Below are 18,502 nucleotides of genomic sequence, written 5' to 3'. Positions count from 1 at the left end.
ACCTGGCAGGGAGTGAGGACCATCGCCTGGCGGGAACAACAGCCCTGCGTGCGTGCCTTCGGCATCAGCCGCGCGCTCTGGAAGGGGGCCGTGGGGAGCGAGGACACTCCCGACAACACAACTGAAACAGCCATTTTTCTTTTATCAGCAAATTGTTTTCTCTAGCAAAACCCCTTTTGTGGCAAGAAACCTCTTAGAGAAGCTTTCCAGGCAGATCCAAGTGGTGGAGAGACTCGCGGCCGTCAGCGACGAGGAGGCGGGGAGCCTGAGCTCTGTCGTGCACGGTGAGCCTCCACCCGCGGCTGTGGGGCGCGGCACCCCTGCCCGCCCGCCGCCCACGCTGCTCTGGCCTCGTCAGGAAGACAGGGAAGCAGTGGGTCATGCGGCAGCAGGCGGTGCCCAGGCTGTGGGCTCCTGGCGGCCTGAGGAGCCTTCTGGGTGAACCCCGACCACTGGCGTCTTCTGCAGGGCCTCCCTGGGGAGCAGGGGCTCCTGTGTGCACAGAGGCAGCGTCACTCCAGGCAGCGTCTAGAGTCCCTGCAGACAGGTGACTGGGGTCTGGCTGTGCAGCAGCCATGACCCCATAGCACCATCAAGAGACAGAGGTAGAGCTGGTGACCCGGGCCTGCAGGACAGGCCCTGGCTGCATCTTGGCGTCTTGATGTGAGGAGGCGGCCGGCACGCCTGTGGCCTCCCTCGGGAGGGCTTCTGTTTTCACGTCAGAGGTGGGAGGAGGCAGGGTCTTCTGGGTGATCTGCACCAGGCCTGAGCCCCTGGTTCTCCCTGGTGTCGGCCTCAGGCGTAGGTCCCAGGAGCAGGCACCTTGGCAGAGCCCTAAGAGGCAAGAGAGGGACACACGTTCAGGCCACAAGCAACTGTCCCCTCCTCAGAGTGCAGTGGTGACCACACAGCCTGCCCTCTGCTGTCCACTCTCCAGGCTGACAGCCCCCCAGGCAGGGCAAACTCCCCCAGGCCCCAGGGCTGTATCCCTGAGGGAACCCTGGGCAGTGTGAGTCCTGCTCCTGTGACGTTAGGGGACATGAGATGCCTCGGTGACCCCCAACGGGGACTGCTGGGCCTTCTGTCACTGAAAGCAAACAGGCCTGGTTTTCTGTTTTCTCTACTCCTGGGCAGGGTGAGCTCCTCCTCCTAACCTGTCCCCCTGCTGGCTGCGGAGGAATCTTGTGGTAGCTCCAATCACAAACCACTCAGAGCCCAAGGCCCTGCTGGTGCCCCCGCCCCACCAGGTGCACCTCTTCAGTCCCCCCACTGAAGCGTGTCGTGAGCTGGGCCACTCTTCTCTTCCAGCCATCCCCGAGTTTCACAAGAAGCTGTCCCTGCTGTCCTTCTGGACCCAGTGCTGCGGGCCAGCCGGTGTCTACCACAGCTCAGCTGACCGGGTGGTCACGCAGCTGGAAGCCAGCTTCGCCAGGACCGTCAACACCGAGTACCCAGGACTTGCGGACCCAGGTGGGACCGCGGGAGACCCTCTGTCCCTCGGTGTGAGAGTGGGTGCGGCTGGACCCCTGCACCTGTCCCGCAGCTGGGCCTAAAGAAGTGCTCTCAGTTCTTCAGGCCCAGGGAAGACATCACCACTCAGTCAGGGTTAGGAAAAGACAGATGTCAAGCAGGTTTCAATTGAGAGTGTCCCCAGCGATTTTTTAAAAAGTACTACGTGTCTGTCTTCTCCCTGGGCGTCTGTGGGGACTGGTTCCAGGACACCCTCCCAGCTGAATCGCAGATGCCAGGTCTCTGGTATAAATGCCGTGGTGTTTGTCCATAACCCACGAACACCCTCACATACTCCGGGGTTCCTCGTAGCACCTGAGACAGCGTGTTGCCGTGTGAAGGGTCACTACACCGTGCTGCTTAGGGAATGATGGTGAGATTCAAATGTCTGCCTGCTCACTACGATTTTTTTTCCCGGATGTTTTTGATTCATGTTGGTTGAATCTGCAGATGTGGGACCCATGGATACCTTTTTCATCAAATGCCACCGGTACAGAAGTGTCACATGGCACAGCCACTTTGAGGACATACTAGCAGTTTCTACTAAAACTCAATATGCCCCTCCCCCATAATCTAGAAATTCTACTCTTGAAAATACCAAGAGAAACGAGTGCTTATGTTCAGGAGGAAGAACTTGTGGAAGAAAGTTCATAGCAGCTTCGTTCACAGGAGCCAGAAGTTTTGGGGAACATGTCAAATGCCCGTGATAAATCATAATATAATACTTCAGGGTATTGCATAGCACTTTTTAAAGAATATATTGCTGCTACAAGCAACAATCTGAAGGAATCTCGCAGACGCTTTGTGGGGTAGAAGGAACCAGAAGTTTTGTGAAGGTCAAGCACTAATGCAGACAGGAACAGGTTACTAGTTCCCATGGTGGGAGTGAGGGGGTAGCTGTGGACGAGGAAGGGGCACAAGAAGCCCAGACTGAGTGCTGAGGGCCTTCCGGGTCTCGACGTGCCTGGAAGTCATGCAGGTGTGTGAGAACGTGAGTCACTTGCCCGTGTGGCGAGTCGTGCACGGTGGACAAGTGAGGGTCCACTTCCCTCACACACGCGCTGCAATTAGAGAATGCGTGAATGGCAGCATGATCCTCAGCCGCTTTGGGTCTTTCCCTTCCAAACAGTGTTTCGAACCCTGGTCTCCCAAATTCTGGACCGAACTGAGCCTCTGGTGTCCACCAGCCTCTCCTCCGAAGTTGTCACGGTTTTCCAGTACCACAGCTACTTCACCAGCCACAGTGTGAGCGACCTGGAGAGCCACCTGTGCCAGCTGGCCAGGCAAGGTGAGGCGGGCCTTCTAGTCTACTGCAGTGGAGCCCCTGCTGCACACTGAGCTAGGGATGGGGCACTCGCGCATTCACAGAATACAGCCAGGGCCACGTGGGGCGCAGAGCCCTCTTTGTGGTCTTACCCCATATTCCAGTCAACAAAGTGAGTTTCTGCGCAGGGACTGGGTTACCTCAGCGCAGTCTTGGGTTCGCCTAGGAGTAGGATCTTGACAAACGGTCTGAGTAAAAATCGGGCAGCTGGGTTTGCTGCGCGTATTCCAGAGAGACTGCACACGCTCTTCCTTATCTTTTCTTCACTGTTTTTCATTGACTGTCCAATTTGTCGACACAGCGTGTGGGCGTCCACCGTAAGGCAGACTCCAGTTCACCTTTTCTCCCCCTGACTCCCCCACTCTGCACTCCAGTTACTCATCCCTCGGTCCTTTTCTCACTGACTGGAAACACCGCCTTGTGTAAACGGTCTCCGTGTTGGATCTGTCACAGAGACTCACGCTCCCTGTGTGTCCTCAATGACGTGTCTAGACTGTCCACACACGTTGGATCCATCACAGAGACACACGCTCCCTGTGTGACGTGTCGCTAGACTGCCGCGCATGTTGGATCTGTCACAGACACACCTTCCACATGTGTTCTCAATGACTGTGCTGTGCTGTACGCACCGCCCTTCCTCTGCCCCTCTAGTGTCCATGGTGCAGACTCTGCAGTCCCTGAGAGATGAGAAGCTGCAGCAGGCCATGGGTGACCTCGCTCCCAGCAGCCTCCTGGCCCAGCAAGAGGTGCTCCGGACTCTGGCTCTGCTCTTAACCAGGGACGACAGTGACGTCAGTGAGGCCGTGACACTCTACCTGGCAGCAGCCTCCAAGAACGAGCATTTCAGGGAAAAGGTAGGAGGCCAAATCTCGGCCCCTGAACCAGACACTTGTTAGTTTTCTGTGGTTTACTATTAGCATTTTAGCACATATTCTTTTATAAAATAATTGTCTTTTCCATATTGGAATATGAAACTCTAGCTTCCAGCGAATCCTGTTCCTTCCTGTGTTATGCTGTGCTAAGATGTATCATCGTTTTTCAAAGAGGCCTTGCTGTTCTGTTCATGGCAAAGCCTCCTGGCACCTCCCGAGCCTGCCCGTCACTAAGGGCTGATGCTTTCGAGCAGTTGCATCCAGGGCCTCTGCTGCTACCAACTCAATGGTACTCACTAGGTACAGAATATCCTTCTAGATGCCAAAGGAGCTGAATACGTTTTTAAGAGAAACAAGACATCTTCAAAGAGTTTCAGGATGGGGGACGGGGCCAGAGCTCAGTGGTAGAGTGCAGGCTTCATGTACGCGAGGTCTGGGTCCCGTCCCCAGCACACACACACACACACAAAATCAACATAAATGAGGTCACTGGCATTTCTCCAGTGAACAAATGTGCACACATGGATGCATGTGAAAATCACCGTGGCTGTGTTTACGGAGGGCTTACTTTGTGCCAAGGACTCTCCAGACCTTTGTAAGTCTCACTACAGCGGAGTCAGAAAGCCTGTGAGCGGGTCTCACCACCATCGATAGATCAGCAGACTGCGGCCCAGGAAGTCACATCATGTGCCCCAAAATCACATTAGAAAGTTGAACTGCTCGTCAGGTATACTGCACTTATAATTTCAAGTGCAAATAAGTCCGGGTAGTTGACTCGGTGGGAAAACACAAGGAAGGGCTGCTGCCCATGGCTCAGCAGGAGAGGGCTGGCCGAGCACGTGTGAGGCCCTGGGCCTCCTCCCAGCACCCCAGATAAACAAGCAGGACAGCGAACAGAGCAACGAGAAGGGAAGGTGGCCACGAGTGGGGCCTGGGCTCAAGGCCTTCTGAGGACAATCAGAAGCAAGATCCACGGAGAGAGGGGACGGGGAGTTCTGGGAGCAGAGTGCAGGGCCCGGGGCCCTCCTGGGCAGGCAGGAACAGGGGTGCAGGGTCCACCATGGGGCCAGCTGCTCCTGGACCTCAGGAAGCCCCAAGGAGGCATTGGTTTAGAGGAGACGCTGGGCTGTCCTATAAGGGTGGGTGCTAGGGGGCATGAGCTCCCACTGCCTAAGCCCCCAGAGTGGACATGCCACACCACGGCGAAGGCATGAAATCGTGACCTCCGCGAAACGCGAGGCCGTGGGAAGCAGCGAGCCCGAGGAGCCCCGTGGTGTGAGTGACGGTGAGTCAGTTGGCCGCTGTGGATCAGAGCGCAGTGACCATACCTGAGTTCTGCTCTTTAAAAGGACAGCCACTCAGCAAGTAGCCAAGCGACTGTGCGGTCTGTCTCTATGAAATGGAGCACCAGTCCTTCCCGTCTGCCTCTCTCCGGAAGTCATCATTGGTTCCTGTGAACAGATGCCTTAGGGTGACTCTTCCCATCCGAACTCACATTAAATACTACAAGTCAATAACCCATTCAGGAAGAAATTAGCTTAGTGATTAAGAAAATTTACTTTCGCATGAAGTTTTTTTGGAGGGGGGCCGGTGGTACTGGTGCTGGAACTCAGGCCCTCACCATGCCAGGCAAGCACTCTACCACACCGTACCCCCAGCCCTGTGAAGAACTTAACACACAGCACCCAGATGCCCTGCACCCAAGCGAGCGGCCCTTCTCACTGTAGTTTACTGCCTCCTCCTGCCCCCCTCACCGCCGTCCAAACTCCCTTTTCTCCCCAGCGTCCCATCTGAAACCTCAACCACCCTTCTGGACCACTTCAAGCATCATATTTTTCTTTCAGATGTTAATAGACCTTTATTTCATTCACTTATTTATATGTGGTGCTGAGAGTCGAACCCAGTGCCACACATGCTAGGCAAGTACCCTACCACTGAGCCTATAGCCCAGCCCCCCAGACATCATTTTGTTAAACCTGCCCGGTACCCAGAAGACGTCCCTTCCCCGACTGACTTACACGGCCTCCCCAGGCTCCGTCCTGGAACATGACACATTGCTGCCTAAGCTCCTTCAGAGCAGCCTTGGGGTTTCTCCTTAGATCTGAGACCCCGTAAATGCCAGAATCCCAGAGAAGTTAGGTGACAGGTAGGACTTGGTCCTGGTGTTCAGCACTACAGTCAGTGACCGTGGCCTGTGACAGTCCCAGAGAGGTTAGGTGAGAGGTAGGACTTGGTCCTGGTGTTCAGCAGGGCAGTGGGTGACTGTGGTCTGTGACAGTCCCAGAGAGGATAGGTGAGAGGTAGGACTTGGTCCTGGTGTTCAGCACTGCAGTGGGTGACTGTGGTTTGTGACAGTCCCAGAGAGCTTAGGTGAGAGGTAGGACTTGGTCCTGGTGTGCAGCAGCACAATGGGTGACTGGTCTGTGACAGTCAATCATCTGTTGCAAAATATTTAGGAGAGAAGAGTCCATGATTCCCCGTGCACAGGAGTGGCAGATGTTGGAGTACGATGGAAACGTGGATCACTGGAGTTGATCATTACATGTTGTACACACATACTGAGTTAGCGTACTCTGCCCCATAGACCCATGCAAACATGTGCCCATTTAAAATGTTTAAATAATAATGCATTTTTAAAAAATGAAGCATCACCGTTGGGTTTACTAACAAACCATTTCATTGTTTTCGAAACTGGCGAATAAAGAGTAAAAATCAATCTTTGAAAATAGCATAACTTTGTATCACCCAACTTCATGTTCCCCAGAGTCTGTGAGCTGGCAGAAGATGAAGGATCCCCTTATTGAATACACTGATCTTTTAAGCAACCTGAATTTCACCGGGTTTCTCTCTGTGACCGTGGTTCACAACACCTGGAGAGGTGCTGTGGTTCCTCTCAGGGAGGGGAGTGTCACACACCTCTTCCAGGACACTCCTGGGTCACCTCACAGTGTCCCTCTTCTCCCCCAGGCCCTGCTCTACTACTGTGAAGCACTGACCAAGACCAACCTGCAGCTGCAGAAGGCGGCCTGCCTGGCCCTGCGGAGCCTGGAGGTAAGGCCCGGCCTCCCCTGGAGCCCGCAGCCCCTCCCACGCCCCCAGCACCTCCTGCTGCTCTCCCTGCAGCTGGTTGTTAGACATGGGGTCCTTGTTCCCTTGTATGTGACTTTGTTTTGTTAAAGTGAATAAGTGGAAGAAATAATCATGTTTTGCAGTGGCCCTTAGGAATCAGTTTGCCTCTGGGTCGGTATTAGGAAAATATTTTATTCCAAAAAAGAGATGATGATTTCGCCAAAATTTAATGTGCAAAACAAATGGCAAGGGATGATAGAAGGGATGCAAAGAAGTCTCTAAAGTCAGTGTGCCCCTAGGTTCCACCCAATCCTTTCCCATGGTCTATTTTTGTACACAGTTAGCCAGCCTTAATTGTGAGGGGGAAGGAAGCTAGCAGAGAGGGAAGAGCTGAACTGTTAATGGACGATGAAAAGGTTGAGAATCCCCGGCATGAAAGAGGCGCCCTTTCCCTGGGCTGGGTTTAATGTCTGACCTGCTGTATCACAAAAATAAGACGAATGGGCCTTGAGAAAAGAATGAGGAGGCCACACCTTAGAATCTGCCGAAGTCTTAGATGGGCACCTGGGACAAGGGCAGAGACCTGCAGGCCTGATGGGACGTGAAGAAAGGGATTAACTCCTCAAAAGGCAAGTTAATGATCTGTGAAGAAAAACAACTGTGGGAAAGTCTGCCTTCCTTGTTACTTGGTCAGAAAATGGCTTTCAGGTGGCCAGAAAAAAGCCTGCGGTGATTTCTGTTTATTTGGGCAGTCCCTGACACACGGTGACACACACAGGGCTGGATGCCTGTGATACAGACTTCGCACCAGTACGGGCAGGACCCCGAGGCCCGCCGGGGTCTTCACGGACCCGCAGGCTGCGAAGGTGAAAGCAGACCCTCCGTTCCCACTCCCGCACAGCCACGTCTGGGAGCACCAGATCCTCCTTTTTCCCTCTTCTCCTAGAAGATAGGACCCTTTCTGCCAGATGAGATGCCTTTGCCTAGACCCCCACAGCCCCCCGGCCCCTGTGCAAGACAGTGCAGATCCGTCACTCACCCACGTCAACCTACGATCCTTAGCTGACTTATGGGGGAGTTTTTATTTTATTTTTAATTAATGGTAACAGGCAGAAATTTCTCACTTTTCTGTTCCTTAATCATCCTGGAAACAACTTTGGGGAATCGAGGTCCTCAAGTCCAGTGGCCACGTTCAGGTCTCCCACCTGTTGTGATGGGCTGCAGTGCCCCAGGCCGCTCCCTCTGCTTGTCCCTCTCTGGCGCCCTGTCCACCTCTACTACTTCACAAGCCCAGCTTTCCTCCGGACAGAACAGAATTCGCTGTCCATGCCCAGCTCCTCGAGCAGCTCAGCAGAGGTGTTTTGTCTCATGGGAGGTCACCTCCAAGTCTTCCACTGCCATCTCTGCACCGATGACCCCAGTACTTCCAGTCCAGGTCCATGCTGACCATCACCAGCTTGCTGTTAGATAGCTCCGGCAGGAAGTCACTTCACACTGCATCTACCCCGGCCTCCGTGCCTTGGTGGGCCCTACACCAGGCCCTGGGAGCCCGGAGTCGACAGTGACCCCGCCCCACCTCCTCTCCCAGGCCATTCATCCCGCCATCCTGGGACCCCACTTCCAGTCTGTGCCCTCTGCTTTATCAGCCACCCGTCTGCACCAGTCACCTGCGTGGGAGCCCCCTGCCTACTACAGCCTGAGCTCGCATCAGAACACCCTTGCCACCACATCAGAAATGTCGAACAAAACACAGATCTGCTCAAAGCTCCGCAGGGGCCTCTGCGATCTTAGATCTCAGACTTAGACCCAGATGAAGCTGTGAATTTGGGATTCAACCAGAAGCCTTTTACATGGCTCACAAGACTCCTCTTCATGAGACACAGGCCTTCTCTGAACACCCCTGTGGCTACCTCTGGACTTGGCCCTGCCGCAGACCATTAGCCTTGCCAGAACCAGTTCCTCCTCCACACCCCAGGCTCTCCCCGCCCCAAGCACACATACCCGCCCACCCCCACACTTGGCTGACAAGTCTCAGGCCACCTCTCCGTGGGGACATCCCTCCCTGGCAGGCTGTTTCCCAGTGGCGCTCTGCCCCAGCACCTCACTCGGCTGTCACTCATCATAAGTGCCCGTGTGACAATCTCTCTTTCCACTGGACTATAGACTCTTTGGACCAGGACCGTGTCGGGGTCACCATAGACTCTCCCCTGGCTTGAGAACTGTCTGGTTCGCAGAGTGCTCAGCAGCTGCTCACAGGACAAATAGAAGACGTCCCACCATAGACTTTAACTCTCCTTCTCTATTTCAGTGCATAAACTGAATAAGAGTTCTGTCTTTAAGTTTTATTTTGAACTGACAGATAATAATCGTGCATATTTATCAGGCACAATGTGCTGTTTCAATAATACAGGTGTGGAAATTCCCAGTGCTATTTGGAATCTGTGGAAAGCAGCAGAAAGCACTGCTTTCTGTCTTGGAAAAGAAATGGGTTCTGTCTTGGAAAAGCAGGAGACTCACCTTCGACTCTAGCCCTGGAGTACTCTGCAAAGGGGGATTTAGCTGTTCCTCAGATTGTCTACAGTGCACATCCTAGGCCGCCCCCAGGAAATGCCAGCATGGCAGGTCTGGAGCAGCACCCAGGAACTTGCACAGATAAGGGAGCTCACTAAATGATCCTGACACTCTACTAAGTTTGGGGACCCCTAAGTAAGATTTTCTAAGTTATGAAATGCTGTCTCAGGGAACCCCAGAGTAAATGTCAGAGCGCTAAACTACTTTCCCCCCATAGGCAACTGAAAGCATTAAAATGCTGGTCACGTTGTGCCAGTCTGATACTGAAGAAATCAGAAATGTGGCCTCAGAAACCCTCTTGTCTCTTGGTGAGTTGGGTTTTGTGTTTTGTTTTGTTTTGTTTTGTCAAATGTTATTGCTTACTTCTGATTTTCTCGAAGGGAGCTGAGAAGAAGAGTTTCATTCTCCTGATTCAGCGACTTCCCCCACATGTTGTCTACGCACACATGCGGAGTAGGGGAACATCAGTATCCTTCCCCCAGTCCCTCGCTCTCTCTGAATGCGGAGAGCGAGGCTATTCTCAGAGTCACGCTGTCCTGGTTTATCAGTTTGTGTCCTACTTGGGATCAAGGACACGAACGTCAAACCAAGAAGAGGAGGGTGTGGACATCCAGATGGGGTGCCAGTGTGGGTTGGCGACCACAAAAGGCAGTGATTGGCCGAGGTGCCACACACCTCCTCCTGGGCTGCCCCCCAGGCCAAACGGAGCCCTGACCCCAAAGACAAGAGCTGATGTCTTAATTCTGGAATACCCAGATAGTCCTCCCCCTTTACTCCATGAGGTCCCTGCCTAGCACGTTTTGTAGTTTTTCTTAGTGCTGTATAAAAATGCATGAATCATTCCAAATAATTTTACCATAGCAACACACTTTTACATTCTAAAAGGAATACTCTGAAGTTCTTCAAACATAATCCGTCCCTAAAACCACCTGGGAAAAACATCACCCTGGTTTGACTCTGGTGTCTTACCCATGTGAAGGGGAATCTCGTGGCACTTTAACCACCGTGGAAATCCCATTCCCAGTTAGGCCCTTCCTTACAGTTACGGGGTTAAGACTCCGTCCCGCTATTGTGTGTATCATTCGTTGCTCAGAAAGCTTGGCCAGTATGTTTGTTCAAAGGATAAAATAGTTATTCCTAATGGCCATTTTAGGTATCAAAGGTGTTTACTGCTCTAAATGACGCTGGGGTGTTATTAGTTTAGACTCCTTTATCCCTTCTGTTCTGAAATAACCACGACAGCAAAAGAGACAGAAGTGTAAACCTGACCGCCATGCTGCTGTCTTCACCATAAGCCAAGAGAGGGTCCCCAAGGAGCTGGCCTGGTCTCTGGAGCTGCACCCACAGCAGCATCTCCAGGAGTGGCCACCGTCCTGCTTTCCTCCACTCTTCATATGCCACCCATGCCAGCTGCGGGCCCTGTGCCCCCAGGTCAGGGTCCCAACACCGGCTGCACGCTACACTCACAGGGGAAGCAACGCGCCCGTCCAGGGTCCACCCCAAAGATCTGAAGCACGTGTGGGGTTTTCCCAAAGCCTTCCAGACGGTTCTCACGTGCAATGAAGTCTAAGAGCCTGGACTCAGCTCAGGTTGTGAGTCCTCTTTCACCCTGACACCCTATACGGGTGCACCTTTCTCACACAGGTGGCTGCACTGCTTTGGTGACAGTGGTGTTTTCTGTGGGATTAATGCATCTCCCCATGACAAAGGTCCGAGAGTCATCACGGGCACTCAGGCAGCTCTGTACCGCGGTCAGGAACGTGTCAGCCTGGGGCCGTCCAGTGGATGCCTCTGTGGGATGGGGTGCCTCCCGTCCCCCTTTACAACAGAGGTGGTCCTGCACGACCCAAGCTTGGCTCTCCACTAGGGAACTGAAGCTTTCCTTGGGGCTGGAGGTCCAGCTTGGTGGCAGAGTATTTGCCTGGCCCATGCAGTGTCCTGCGCTCAATCCTCAGCACCACAAAAACATAGAAATTTAAAAATCACTTTATTTAATTTTGAGAAATTGCGATATAAACTTAAATAGCCATGTGTGCTGGTGGCCACTCTATCGACACAGACGTCTCCATCACAATGGTGGCCGTGCCGGTGGGTCCCACCGGGACCCGGTCTGACCGGAGCCACGCTACTAACCCCCCAGACCCAGGCGCCCCCTCCTCTGAAGCTCTGCTCCTAGCTCGAGGCAGAGGAGCTAACGCTGAGCAGAGCCCACCCACAACTGCATGCCAGTGAGATGCCCTGAGGCCAGCCCTGGTCGGCATTGTCATAAGGCAGGTTTAGTGGCCCTCCCCTGGAATGATCAGAAGTGTTTCTGATTTCATGGTTTTTTTGGACTTTGGAATATTTGCATATACATATTGAGATGTCTTAGAGACAGGACCCAAGTCTAAACATGAAAGTCATTTATATTTCAGATGCACCTGTTTACTATATATTTAGCTTTAAAATAAGTCAGTCATTTTATGCAACATTTTTTACTTCACTCATATTCGGCCTAGAACCCACCTCCTGAGGTCAGGTGTGGAGTCTTCCACTTGTGGAGTCACATCAGGCTCACAAGGTTTGGATTTGGGGACAGTTCAGATCTTGGATTTAGGGGTAGGGATGCTCGGCCAGTATTGGGTAGCTGTGTGGGGGACCAGCTTTGTGCTCGGCTCTGTTGTAAGGGCTCCTCTGTCCCTCCCAGAGCTCAGTGAGGGGAGAAGCACAGTCCCATTTTATATGGGGGCACACTAAGGGATGCTGAGGATGTTGGTCACCTTTCTGTTGCTGTGCCAAAAAACATGAGATAAATCAAATTAAAGAAGCAAAGATTGATTTTGGCTTGTGGTTTCAAGAACTTCAGTCCATGGCCACTTGGTCAGTGCCCTTGAGACTGTGGTGCACAGGGCATCATGGCAGAAGTGCACAGCAAAGAAACCCGCTCTGTTCACAGAGGCCAGGGGGCAAAGAGAGGAAGAGAATGGTGTCTCCTATCCCCTTCTTGTCCCCGCACCTGTGACCTCCTTCCTTCCATTAGCCCCACCTGCTAAAGGGGTCACCGCCTTTCAGTAGCACCACAGACTGGCAACCAAGCCTTCAGCACGGGCCTCTGGGGGACACTGGAGATCCAGACAGTAGCACGCAGGCTGCATGACTTGCCAGTGGACACCCAGACCCAGCTTCCCCCCCAGTAGGTGGAGTCCTGACCCTCTAGGCCACCAGACTCTGGGGGAGAACTGAGCACTCCATGCTGGAGGGTTCCTGAGCAAGCCAGGCGCTGAGCTGGTGTCCGCGGTTGTAGGGGGAGGCAGGGCAGGAGGTGGCCAGCAGGCCCAGCAAGCCTCTCTCTTCATCTCCCTGGCCGTCATCTATGAGGCCCTGTCTTAATCTGTTCGATATTACAGAGTTTTGGATAAGTATTTCGTTTCAAATCAAAGTTTCTGCTCCAAAGTAAGAAAAAGTTGAGAATATCATACTAGGAAATAATATTGCTTGTCTCTAAAAGTCAGGGTCTGAAAAGGCCGTTAACAAACGTCTCAGATTAGCAGACTTCTGGGCTGGGCACGTGGCTTAATGGCAAGCACTTGCTAGCTTGTGCCAGGGGAATGGGCTCCAGCCCCAGTACCTCAAAAAACAAAAAAAAGCAGGCTTTTGCTAATGGAAGAGTCCACTGGCAGGGCTTCTTAAGAGGCAAGCAAATGTCTATTCCTGAAAAAGTTACATGAAAGAAACAATAACAAAAAACTTTAAGTCAGAGTTCTGGTTTATTAAAAGGTTTCTTTTTGCAGTGACTACATTATGAAATCCAAGATTACACTCCTTCTAAGATCATGTATTTCCAGTATTTCATGATTTCTTTTTTTTTTAATTTTTTTCCTTCTGTTTTCCTGCACAGTGAATTTCTGTTTGAGCACAACTCACTTTTTCTGTCTTTGACTCACTTCTAGTAAGCGTAGGAAAGCCTTTATCTTATCACGGTCGCTGCATTCCATTTCCCTTTTTCCTTCTTTTTTGGCCCTGGGATTGAACCCAGGGCCACATGCGTGCGACCCGTGTGCTGTCTCTACATCCCCATCCTTCTTTCCCCTATTTTTAATCAGTTTTTTTGAACAGGAAAAATAGATATTGAGCTACTCGAAAATATATCTAGGCTGTTCAAGATGTTGCTGCAGACAAACTGAGACAGCTACAGACTGGAAGAAGGCCATCCCGTGGGTTTCCAGGCAGAGAGCAATTTTCCGCTACCTTTGGAAAACCTAGGTTTGACTTGTGCCAGTGATCACTTAGAAGTGTCAGTATGCAATCTGTGCAAGAGAGGACTGTGGAACTTTGAAGCACAAAAGGAGGATAAGCTACACTCAGATCCTTGACACACCTAAGTGTAGTGCAGGAGTAAATCTCTTGTGTGACGTTACCAGAGGCACATGGCCACAGGGCTTCTACTTCACGTCGCCTTGGCATTCTTTTGGTATCTGGCATTAGCTCAAAAGTTCGTGGTTGTTCTAAACATCCCTTAGAAGTCAGTAACATAATTAGGAATAATAGCCAATTTTTCTAACCATGGCAAATAGCTTAAAATAGCCATCCAGGGCTGGGCTGTGGCTCAGTGACTGAGCACGTGCTTAGCATATGCAGGGGCCTGAGTTTGACCCTCAGCATTGGGGGAGAAAAAAAAACCACAACCTAGTGACCCACACCCAAAGCCATGGTGTGAATTTACTTTGAATGACGAGTAAAAAGTCACAATGGTGTTCATGTTCCCGTTCCACCCAGGAGAAGACGGGCGGCTGGCTTACGAGCAGCTGGACAAATTTCCCCGAGATCAGGTGAAAGTCGGAGGTCGTCATGGAGCTGAAGTGGCCACAGCCTTTTAGCCACTGGTTAGCACTGCCTGACCTGTTCCAACTTCCGGCCCTTTCCACCAAGACGTGCCAGACGCGGCTGGAAGGCGTAGAGGACGCGAAGACCTCCTGCCACGTGAGACAGACTGAGCCCGGTTCCCAGCCCTGCTCCTCCTTGGGCCACAGGAACAAGGTTGTGCAGAACTCGGCTCCCGTGGTCGACTGTCCGGCAGTGTCAGTGAACCCACCTTATCTTAACAAGTGTGGGGTCTTAAAACGGCCATCTCTGTACCTTTTCGGAAGTTGAATAAGCTGAAATTGTCCTGTGGTATCTTGATGATACCATATGCCTTGCAGCTTTTCTCTGTGGTGTTCTCAGGGCTGAGTGGTCCTTAGCTACCTAATTTTACTTTAAATACAAGCACAAAAAAAGAATTTCTTCAAATAACGTTTGCCTGCAGAATGTGGCAAAATGACCCATTGTGAGAGTCTAATTTTTGTATTTTACTTTTTAAAGTGCTGTCTTTCTTTTTTCCCATCCTAAAAATTCTCAAATCATGTTCTCATTACAATAAAAAGATAACTAAGTTACTAATAACTACCTTAGTAAGATTATACCCATACTTTCAAAAACCAAAATCTCATTAAGCCTTTTTTTTTTCTTTTTGATGGGACTGAACCCAGAACTACATCCCTAGCCATTTTATGTTTATATTAAGACAGGGTCTCACTGAGTTGCCCAGGCTGGCCTCAGACTTGTGATCCTCCTGCCTCAGCCTCCCGCATTGCTGAGACTGTAGGGCATCATGCCCCACCGTGCCCGACAGCTTTTTTTTGTTTTGTTTTTTCCTAACAAGAGCCATTTTTTGATTAGACTCTTCCCATACAGGTATTTTGCTGCTAAGACAAATCAAAACCAGAAGTCATGGATTCAGAAAACTGTGATGCTCTTTCAAGGTGGAAGAACCTGAACTCCTTAATGGGTTAGGACCATAGGGACACTAACAATCATTCCTGTGTCTATAAAAATCACCACAAAATTAGAAAGAAGGATTCCCTGAGGGGTGGAAAGTCCCCAGAAGCCATTCACCACCAGGTAGCATCCCTGGCCAAACAGCCTCAATGGCAGCTCCCACGGTTGCTTCAGTAGCAGGCAGCAGGCCCACCAGAAGGGCCCAGAGCCACTGCTTCTGAATGACTTTTCTCCCTGTAAGAGGGGCAGGTGGGCTACGCCAGGGTATCGGAACCATACCTGTGAGTGTGACTTAAACTGTGGTCTGTCAGCAGTACTCTGGACATGCTTGCATAAATCTCACTTGGCTGTCATTTTAAGTATTCACATTTTAGCACGACTTTTTAAAAGAGTTCATTTCATTTTAAAGTGAAAATTATCTGCCAGGCTTCTGGTAAAATAGTTCTTTCAACTGTGAAGTTATGATGTACATATTTGTATATTTATAAATATTATACATGCATTCATCCTTCATTTTAAAGGCTCATTGTACAGTCTATAGTTAGTAGGCATAGTCTGTAGTCCATGTTAAATGACTGAAATGGTTCTTTCTATAGAAAATCAAGTCTCACATGTTACAGGGTTTCTTGGTTTGGGGTTTTTAATTTTTTTTAATATTGCATGAGTAATTAATTCCACATCTTTTGTATTCACCTCTGCATTTTATTTTGGGTTAGGGGGTGCTTTTAGTTTTGTGACATTTGTATTCATCACTCAATCATATAAGTTAAAATAAAAGTTATTTTGTAATGACTAGTCTCCGCAGAGTCTGGTGTGTTTTCTCCCGTGCCTTCCTCAGCTGGTATCCACACCACACTGCACCTCATTCTCAACTCAGGCCTCTTCTGATTTTGAACTTTCACCTACATAAATAGGGAAAGTAACTTGATAAGAATTCTGAAATGTCCTAAATTGAGTTACAGAGAATGGAGGGAGGGAAGAGGAGAAGGCCATGTTAAATCAGAACTTTGAGCTCAATCAAGTGCTCTATGTTCCTATCCTATGTGCTGAAGATCAACCACCATGGCACATTTTGCTCTGGGAACCAACCAACCAAAAAGTAGCAACATCTTCTCTTCGTGGACTAACTTCCTGTCCCTTGACTGCCTGCTTTCCGTGGTCCCTCCCTCCTCTCTGAATAGTCAAAAGTAGATTCCATGTAAATGATTTATGTTTCTTCTCCCCAAAATGTTATCATAGATTACCCTGGCCCCTTAGGTCTGGTGGACATTTTTGCAGTTTGTATCTGCCCCTGCTGCAGATGGCTTAGGAATGTGTCCCACTGGCCCTTCACCCTTCAGCTAGCATCTACACAGCTCAACAAACCCTATTTTCAGAGACCTATTAGCCTCAAAAGTTCGATTTAACAAAGTAACCCCAGATGTGTTGTGAAGCTATGTGAAGCTAATTGGTTGGGAGCTATGTGTCCGGGACATGGTATCCATGACCACAGACTGAACAACTTGAGGGCAGAGGGAGCCTTCATTCATGACTGTTCCCACCCCAGACCACCAGCAGCAGCAGCAGCACAGGGACCTGATATTCAACTCTGGGATGTTCACCAAATATCATTTATTGCTTTTACTGAGCCAAGAGTTTGCCTATATGTTTATTGCTATACTGCTTAACTGAATTGCCCTCGTTACTTTACAAAATCATCAAGTAAGATGGTAAAACTGAATTCAGCAAAAAATAGCAGCACTTCTTAATACATAAGAAAAAGCAAATTACTCAAAAAGAAAACAAGATCACTTTCGATCCCTGACATTTTCCTGGAAAAAGTACCTTGTATTAAACAAATAATAGCATTTGAATATTTTGAGAAAGTTCTAAGTGCACCCTGTATAGTGGTATGGTTTGGACCTCAGATATCTTCCAAAGGCCCATGTGCTGAAAGCTTGGTCCCAGTCTGTGGCAGGAGGGAGTAGAACATTCAGCAGGTGGGCCCGGAGGAAGGAAGTTAGGGTACTGGGGGAGGGGCTGCCCTGGAAGTAGGTATTGGGACCTGAGTCCCTCACTCTGTCTCTGCTTCCTGGTCACCATGAGGTGACCAGCTTTGCTGTACCATACCTTCCCCATCACGATGTTCTCTCCAAAAGCAAAGGAGCCAGCTGACCATGGACTGATACCTCTGAAACTGTAAGTCAAAATAAATCTCTGCTTTTAAGTTGTTCATCTCAGGTATCTTGTTCCAGCAACAAAAACTTGGCTAACACAGGAAACTGGTGCCAAGAAGTGGGGTCGTGGCTGTGACCAATACCTACAGGTGCGGTTCAGAAGCCTTCGGAACTGGTTCACGGGATGAATCTGGAAAAGTCTGAAGAAGTGAGCTAGAGAAAGTCTGGAATGCCAGCTCAGAAGACCAGAATGCTGATAGGAACACACCAGTAGAGACTGTGTTCCTGAGGTTTCAGATGGAACAAGGACTCCTTTGGGAATGGACAGAGGCCATTTGTGCTTGTTCTGACAAGAAAACTTACCTACGTTTTGTCCCTTCCCAGAATCTCTGTGGGAAGCCGAGTTTAAAGACGATGGACTAATTAATCTGGCAGAGACAATCTCAAGGCAGCACAGCATTCAGCAGTGACGTGGGCATTGCTAGATTCTTTCAGCCAAACTTACAGTGAGAATCAGGAGCAAAAAGCATCTCATAGAGATTTGAAAAACTTGTAGTTTGGCCAGAAAAACAACTCATTTAAAATCCCTGCCAAGGAAGGCATGGTTGTAAAAAGATCAGAGTCATTAAAAAGAAACCAACGAGAGACTAGGAAAGGTGCAATGAGAGACTAGAAAAGATGGTTCGAGGCCATTTCAGAAATTGGCAAGACTGTTGCAAGTTCAGGGTGTAAAAGTGTGACCTCTTTCAAAGGCTTTCCCTTGAGAAGAGAGCCCTGCTGCACAAGGCCACCTAAACTCACTCCCCTGGGACGAATTCCTCAACGTTCTGCCGTCAAAGCCCTCAGCGACCACTGGGGTCCAAGTGGGCCTGGCGGCTGCCCAAGCCAGCAGCAGACTGTGGCAGCGTCCCTTAATGCTGGTCTTGTGGACATGCAGGACGAAGCGTTGTGGGGTCATGGAGCCTTCCGCCAAGATTTCAGAGGAAGGCCAGGGAATACTGGGAGGGTCGACGTGCCCGCAAAGAGCCCCTGAGAGGGCGATGCATGAAGCGGTGAGTGAAGACAAAGCTGCAGCGAGACTCTGGGGAGTTGGAGCTGCCCCGGGAAGATGCGGGCAGTGAGCAGGCAGCCCAACAGGGAGGCACGCAGGCTGCAGCCGGCAAAGCCATGGGGAGGGCTGCCCGCGACCGTGGAGCTGCCCTCAT

The 18,502-nt window shown here is 50.6% G+C and overlaps 1 protein-coding gene across 6 annotated transcripts in view; it reads left to right on the top strand.

Moving 5' to 3' along the window:
• The window catches only part of RIPOR2 (RHO family interacting cell polarization regulator 2), a 103,912-nt gene extending 87,974 nt beyond the window's left edge, over positions 1 to 15,938 (top strand). For all 6 annotated transcript variants that reach the window (XM_079147559.1, XM_079147554.1, XM_079147553.1 and 3 more), the window contains 7 exons: positions 149 to 284; positions 1,309 to 1,470; positions 2,639 to 2,797; positions 3,485 to 3,687; positions 6,673 to 6,756; positions 9,563 to 9,653; positions 14,101 to 15,938. In XM_079147559.1, coding sequence (XP_079003685.1) covers positions 149 to 284; positions 1,309 to 1,470; positions 2,639 to 2,797; positions 3,485 to 3,687; positions 6,673 to 6,756; positions 9,563 to 9,653; positions 14,101 to 14,201 — 936 coding nt within the window. In that variant the 3' untranslated portion in view covers positions 14,202 to 15,938. The remainder of the gene's footprint in view (positions 1 to 148; positions 285 to 1,308; positions 1,471 to 2,638; positions 2,798 to 3,484; positions 3,688 to 6,672; positions 6,757 to 9,562; positions 9,654 to 14,100) is intronic.
• The last annotated feature ends 2,564 nt before the right edge of the window (positions 15,939 to 18,502 follow it).

The sequence above is a fragment of the Sciurus vulgaris genome (genome assembly GCF_902686455.1).
Source record: "Sciurus vulgaris genome assembly, chromosome: 7".
NCBI classification, from domain to species: Eukaryota; Metazoa; Chordata; class Mammalia; order Rodentia; family Sciuridae; genus Sciurus; species Sciurus vulgaris.
Note: the sequence above shows the minus strand (reverse complement) of the source record. Positions and strands in the feature narration are given on the sequence as shown.